Source organism: Microcebus murinus, chromosome 6, assembly GCF_040939455.1.
Source record: "Microcebus murinus isolate Inina chromosome 6, M.murinus_Inina_mat1.0, whole genome shotgun sequence".
Lineage (NCBI taxonomy): Eukaryota > Metazoa > Chordata > Mammalia > Primates > Cheirogaleidae > Microcebus > Microcebus murinus.
Genome location: NC_134109.1, coordinates 39,036,265 through 39,043,887, shown reverse-complemented (window position 1 = coordinate 39,043,887; position 7,623 = coordinate 39,036,265). Strand labels below are relative to the sequence as shown.

Here is a 7,623-nt window from a genome sequence, read left to right as displayed (position 1 = left end):
GTGCTGCCATGGCTTGCTTTGGTCTTCTGATTCTTGGATGTGGTATCCAGATGTTTGGCAGGTTCCCCCTCTATAACCCATGGAAATCCCAACTGTATTTCCCAGCTATGAGCTGCCTACTAGGTTCCCTGTTTAAAAAAGTGGGAGTTGGAATGTTTCTTTTTATGTGTTTATTGAAAAGAGCAAAAGTGCCATGAAGAGTTAAAATTATTATGAGTGTATACAGCTAGTATTCATTGCATGAGTTAATCTGAAAAACCTTGGCTGCATGTTCACTTCTAATGGAGTTTGGGTCAGATGAAGGTGCTTAATGCTTGGCATTAAATTTTTTCACATTACACTATTATTTGATGGTAATTCATTAATTCTTCATTTACTTTTCTTATTCATTAAGTATCAACAAATCCTTATTTCGGAGCTGAATAAGATGTGTCCCTTACAGTGGTGCTTTTTCACGAAGGAACATCCCTGCCAAGTGTCCGTTGGTAGGAACCTGCTTGGCGTGGGGTCTTGGTCTGAGGGGGCAGGGGTTGTAGGTGGGGTTTATGATCTAATAGAGCTGTTCAGAGACTTCTGTTTGCCTTCTTATTTTTTTTATTTTATTTTATTTTATTTTTTTTTTTTGAGACAGAGTCTCCCTTGTTGCCCAGGCTAGAGTGAGTGCCGTGGCGTCAGCCTAGCTCACAGCAACCTCAAACTCCTGGGCTCAAGCAATCCTGCTGCCTCAGCCTCCCGAGTAGCTGGGACTACAGGCATGCGCCACCATGCCCGGCTAATTTTATATATATATTAGTTGGCCAATTAATTTCTTTCTATTTATAGTAGAGACGGGGTCTCGCTCTTGCTCAGGCTGGTTTCGAACTCCTGACCTCGAGCAATCCGCCCGCCTCAGCCTCCCAGAGTGCTAGGATTACAGGCGTGAGCCACCGCGCCCGGCTTGTTTGCCTTCTTGATAAGTGCAGTGAACATGGCTTACAATTTCCAAAGAGATTCAGGCTCTCAGATCTTGGAGTTATTGGTATAAAATTGTGTGTATGTTCTTGATATGATATTTTCCTAGGTGTTTTGGAAAATAAATGTCTTTGACGGGGGGTAGATAACTTTTTCAAACTTTTATCTGCAAAACGTATTATTTTTTGAGCTCATATGATTATGAAAGTATAAAGAAGAAGTATAAAGTACAGGCTATCAAACTGTCCAGAAGAAATTACTAGTCTGAATTATTCGAATATGTACACTAGGAATAAACCTTTGAAATCATAGGAATGTTTCCAGACAGAAGATGATTTTTTTCCCCCTAACTAGGTGCTAATTTGTTGTTTTAAAAGGCGTACCCCCCGCCCCCATGGCCCGGCCCTCCGTCCCCTCGCCCAGGTCAAATCCAAGGTATTGAGCTGCTTTACAGAAAGCTAAAACCGAGCTCCAGCTGCAGGACACGAGAACTCGCTACCGGAACGTTTGTGTTGCAGTGCCTTGCCTCCAGCCGGTGCTCTTTCGTGAAGGACCGTCTCTGCCAAGTGCCTGTCGGTAGAAACCTGCTTGGCGTCCGGTCTGAGGGGGCTTGCTGCAGGTAGCTGTGGCTGAAGCAGGAGTTCGGGTAGAGTTGGCAGGAGAGAAGGCGCCATGGATGATCAAGGCTGCCCCAGGTGTAAGACCACGAAATATCGGAACCCCTCCTTGAAGCTGATGGTGAACGTGTGCGGACACACTCTGTGAGTCGGACAGCGGTGGATTCCTTGAGGGAAAGACGCTCAGGGTGGGAGGAGAGAGCCAGGAGATGTTCGGCTTAGGCTGGGAGGATTAAAGGGCATCGTTCATTTCAACAGTGGGGAGGAAAATGTGTAAAGGAAGCGTTGTGACTTTAAATGGACTGTAGCCGCAAGCCCTGAGAAGCTCTGGCCTGCTTTGAACTGCAGATTACCAATGAGGTACCCAGCAGTTTGTCAGGTTCCCCCTCCATAGCCATTGAAAATACCGATTGTATTTCTAGTCTCTGTGTTAGATGGAGTCCAGACATATTGCTGGTTAAAAGCATGGGAGATTAGAGTGTTTCTTTAGTTTTGTACGAAATGTTTTTATTGAAAAAGAGCAAAAGTGTCCTGAAAACTTAAAATCACTATGAGTGTATACTGCTGCTCTTTATTGTATGAGTTAATTTGAAAACCTCGTTTGTATGCCCCCTTGTCCTGATGGAGTTCGGTTAGACTGTCATCACTAAAATGAGGAAAACTTGGACTCTAGGCAGTTAATTATGGAGATATAATAATGGCTGGCATTTATTGAGCACACATTTTGTACCAGGCACTGTTCTAAGCGCCTTATCATGAATTATGTCACTTCATTTCTATAACAGCCCCATGAAGTGGTTACTGGTATCATTTCCATTTCGCAGAGAAGAAAATCGAGACTGCTCAAGGCCCCTTATTAGGTGAGCCTTACTAGAATTGGAATCTAGGAATTCTTACTATAGAACGCCAGTTTTGGGGGTGGAAGAAAGGAAATTGAGTTCGTGTATTTTGAAGAATAAGTGTAGGAATTGGTCGAAGTGTTTCTGGTAGATTTAAGGTTAGATGTTGTTTAGTAAAGATGATTCTAAAAAGCATAGGTGAAAGGTGCCATATAATGGTGAGCACATATTACATTCCTGTAGTTTCTCTGAGGTTTTTAGAGATTAAAAGAAAAAGGATAATATACACTGTGGTAAACAAGGTCTTTAGGTAAGCATAATTGCATGATTAGCTGTAGTTATTACATTTATTATAATGGATTTGTTAATTTACTTAATTGCTTCCTTTTTCTAATCTTTATTTTCCTTTGCTTTATTCAGCAAAGGAAGTATAGGAGACTGTTATTGAATGGTTTAAGATAATAAATAAAGTAAAAGTAATCAAATAGAATACATACAAAAGGGAAGCAAGGCAAACATTGTAGGTTGTAGCCAACCAACATTGGCTGTTAGGTTTTTAGAGAGACTTTTTTCCATTTCTCTCCATTTTCCTTTAACAGGTTTGTTACAGTTGGTGCTAAAGGAAAGACAGGTTGGTTTTTAGAAAGATACTAAATGTAATTTACTGAAAGGATGCTAAATGGAATTTTCTGGCCTAGCAGAAATTAGCAAATCAGGGAAGATTATAGGATTTCAGTGCTATAAATGGCATTTTTTAGTAAATGATTATAAAATATTTAATTGGGAATTGCTTTTGTTGTATCTTTTTTTTTTTTAGGACTAAGAGTTAAGAATTGTCTAATTCATTTAGACAATGCTGGTGTTGCATTTATTTTAGTTAATTTGCAAACCTGGTAGATTCAGACCCCACTTTATAGTCCTTTTTTTTTTTTTTTGAGACAGAGTCTTACTCTGTTGCCTGGGTTAGAGTGCTGTGGCGTCAGCCTAGCTCACAGCAACCTCAAACTCCTGGGCTCAAGGGATGATCCTCCTGCCTCAGCCTCCCCAGTAGCTGGGACTATAAGCATGCACCACCGTGCCTGGCTACTTTTTTCTATTTTTAGTTGTTTAGCTAATTTCTTTCTATTTATAGTAGAGGTGGGGTCTTGCTCTTGCTCAGGCTGGTCTTGAACTCCTGAGCTCAAGCAGTCCTCCTGCCTTGGCCTCCCAGAGTGGTAGGATTACAGGTGTGAGCCACTGCGCCTGGCCGATAGTCCTTTTTTGACTTGAAATTTGAACAAAGTGAATAAAGCCTGTCTGATATCAAATTCTTTACTTTTATAGGGTCTGTGGCTTTGGGCAAATGACTAATTTTTTGTTAGTGATTCTTCTTATCTGTATAATACAGAACATAATGCTGCCTATTTCATAGTCTGAGGATTAAATAATATATGTAAAATATTTAGAGTTATTTAGTAGAGTTTCTGTCACATTCAATATATATTGGCTATCAGTTATTATTTGTGTATATTATCGGTGATAAGCAGAAATGAAATTAAAACATGATTTATTTGGCCTGCTAGGGAAGACTTGCACAATAATAATTATCTTTAAATGAATTCAATACACTATAAAATGTGAAAATACAGCTTTAATTATAATGACTTTATTATAATTTTCATAATATCAACTCTTTAGCATGTTCTCTAATCAATTATCCTTAAGTAGTACATTAGGCTAGGCTAAAACTCTGCTCTGTATCAATAAATATAGGAGAGAGCTCACTGATTTTTTTTTATAATTCATTTAAAAAATTAAAATTATATAAACAACAATGAAAGCAACATGAAATATTACATGAAATGTAAACATTTTTCTGGTTCATTTTCTTCCCAAGAGGTAACAACTTTTAGGTTGTTTCTGTATCTTTTCGGATATTTTCTATGCATACACAAATGTGGATGTGTTTGGGTAGAAAACCTTTTTTTCCCCTAGCATAAACAGGATCATATATGTATTCTTATTTTTTCCATATGTATATCTTTGATAGCTTTCCTAAATGAATATGTATATGTCTTCCTCTTTATTTTTAACATTTGGATAGTAGTCCATTGTTCAATTATAATTCAATTGATTTCATAAAAATTTTTTTTAAAGAAATTTATTATTTATTTATTTCAGAGACAGGGTCTCACTCTGTCACCCAGGTTGGAATGCATTTGTATGATCATAGCTCACTGTAACTTCAAACTCCTGGGCTCAAGTGATCCTCCCACCTCAGCCTCCCAAGTAGCTGGGGACTACAAAGCATGTACCACTATGTTTTGCTAATTTTTTTTGTTTTTGGTAGAGACAGGATCTTGCTATGTTGCCCAGGTTGATCTCAAACTCCTGATCCCAAGCAATGGTCCTGCCTTGGCCTCCCAGAGTGCTAGGATCACAGGCATGAGCCACCATGCCCAACCCCAATTTTTTTGATTCATATTTAGGTTTCCAGTTTTTCACTGGAGTAAACATCCATATATATGTGTATATATATGTACATATACATTTTTGAGCACTTATGCAGGAATATCATAGGATATAGCAGGTAAATCACAGGGTTAATGTCTAGTAGTGGAATTGTTGTGTTGGAGTTTGTACCTTTTAAATTTGATAAACATTGCTCAGCTGTTTTCAAAAAGATTGTATTAAACTGGGCAAAGTGGCATGTGTCTGTAATCCCAGCTACTTAGGAAGGTGAGGCAGGAGGATGGCTTGAGTCCAGGAGTTGAGTGAGACTCCATCTCAAAAAAAAAAGAAGATAGAGGCCGGGCACGGTGGCTCAAGCCTGTAATCCTAGCACTCTGGGAGGCCGAGGCGGGCGGATTGCTTGAGGTTGGGAGTTCGAAACCAGCCTGAGTGAGACCCCGTCTCTACTAAAAATAGAAAGAAATTAATTGACCAACTAAAAATATATATCCAAAAAATTAGCCGGGCATGGTGGTGTATGCTTATAGTCCCAGCTACTTGGGAGGCTGAGGCAGGAGGATCGCTTGAGCCCAGGAGTTTGAGGTTGCTGTGAGCTAGGCTGACGCCACAGCACTCACTCTAGCCAGGGCAACAAAAGTGAGACTCTGTCTCAAAAAAAAAAAAGAAGATAGAATCAGTTATATTGTCAACAACTGTATGGGGATTCTTATTGCCACACATCTTTGCTGATATTGACTATTATTATTTTTTTAAGTCTTGCATTCTTATAGGCAAAAACATGGATTTTAATGAGAAACTATTTTGATTTGGTAGTATGTTGAATTGTTTGTGTAACATGTATTTCATAGGATTGAATTTAGACATTTTAATAATATACTTGCTAGTCTGGAGGAGCAGGTATTATTATTTAGCATTAATATTTTTATTTGTTATCTATTGCTGTGTAATGAATAAACTCCAAAATTACTAGCTTAAAACAACAAACATTTATTATACAGTTTCTGAGGGTTAGGAATCTCAGAGTAGCTTGGCTGAATGATTCTGGCTCAGAGTTTCATGAAACTGCCGTCAAGCTGTTGGCTAGGATTGCAGTGTAGACTTCCCTGGGCCTGGAGTATCTATTTCCATAGTCACTCATGTAGCTCTTGTCAAGAAGCTCCAGTTCCTCCCCATGAACTCCTCCATAGGGCTTCTTGTGATATATCTTCTCCCAGAACTAGTGACATGATGGGGGGAGGGAAAGGAGGGAAGAGAAAGAGTGAGAGAGGGAATGAACTGGAAACTGCAGAGCTTTTTAAAACCCAGTGACAGGCTGGGCACGGTGGCTCACACCTGTATTCCTAGCACTCTGGGAGGCCACCGTGGGCGGATCACTTAAAGTCAGGAGTTCGAAACCAGCCTGAGCAAGAGCAAGACCCCATCTCTACTATAAATAGAAAGAAATTAATTGGCCAACTAAAAATATATAGAAAAAAATTAGTCGGGCATGGTGGCACATGCCTGTAGTCCCAGCTACCCAGGAGGCTGAAGCAGAAGGATGGCTTGAGCCCAGAAGATTGAGGTTGCTGTGAGGTAGGCTGATGCCACGGCACTCTAGCCAGGGGAACAGAGTGAGACTTTGTCTCCAAAACAAAACAAAACAAAACAAAACAAAACAAAACAAAACAAAACACCCAATGACAGAGGCAACATACCATCACTTCTGGTGTATTTTACTGTTACAGTATGGGAGGTTATTCACACACAAGAGTGTGAATACCATGAGGCAGGGATCACTGGGCTGTCTTGAAGGTTGCTTCCACAGGATTTGATTAACTTATTTTTTGTTTGTGTCCTCAAGTAGCAAAGACATTTCAGGAGGTAAGTGATAAAGTGAGTAGTGCTTCATGAAAGATAGGAAGTATAGGATTATGGAAAGATTAATTAGGAACATTATTTATGAGAAAAAAATGGGAATAGAAAGAGAAAATAAAGAGGGGAAACATTATGAAAAGACCTTTCTTCCTTAGCTGATAGCAATTGAGGAAGCATATTTACTTATGTATAAATTCAGTCCAGCAAGTACACAAATTAATTGATTGCATGCACATAGATTTGATTTCATGTTTTTTTTTCCTTTTTTCAATTTAAGGATGAACTTTGTCTCAGTTACAAAAAACAGTAATTTTTTTCTTTACCAAGACACCTATTTCAATAAATGAGCTTTCTATATAATTCCGAAGGCATATTGAATAGATGGAATCAGTTATATCTAATTCTCATTTAACCATAGTCTTTAATAATTTAATTTTTATCCCTACCATTCTTGGCAAAACCAGTCTCTGGAACCTTTAGATGTATCTGATTTTATCAAATCTACTTTTTTTCGTTTTAAACATACGCAAGACACAAAGTACTAGGTAAGCAAAACCATATAACTACCATCCTGATGTGAAAGTCTATATTTTGCCGTATTTACTTAAGATCTTTCTCTATTTCTTTCTTCTCTTTTCTCTTCCATTTCTTTCTCTCTCCTTTAGTGTTGTTACTAGTTTATTCTGAAGAGTTATCCTGAAGAGTCTGAATTTTGCTTTTTGCATATCTGTAATATTGTTAAATATGTCACTCTGTTCTCTATATTTCCTCTAAATTGTTATGTTTAGAAGTTTTATATGATTCAGGTTGAATTTATTAATTACAAGAAAAATTAATAAGTGGTATTAACTCATTTCTTTTAATGAATATACTGGTCTTATTTTATATACAGTACCTCCTCTGGGGAGAAA

At 38.4% G+C, this 7,623-nt stretch overlaps 1 protein-coding gene across 1 annotated transcript in view; it reads left to right on the top strand.

The window, feature by feature from the left end:
• The first annotated feature begins 1,478 nt into the window (after window positions 1-1,478).
• Window positions 1,479-7,623, top strand: part of MNAT1 (MNAT1 component of CDK activating kinase) — a 203,670-nt gene continuing 197,525 nt past the window's right edge. The window contains exon 1 of the mRNA XM_012777644.3: window positions 1,479-1,712. Within this exon, the coding sequence (XP_012633098.1) occupies window positions 1,624-1,712 (89 nt within the window). The 5' untranslated portion in view covers window positions 1,479-1,623. The remainder of the gene's footprint in view (window positions 1,713-7,623) is intronic.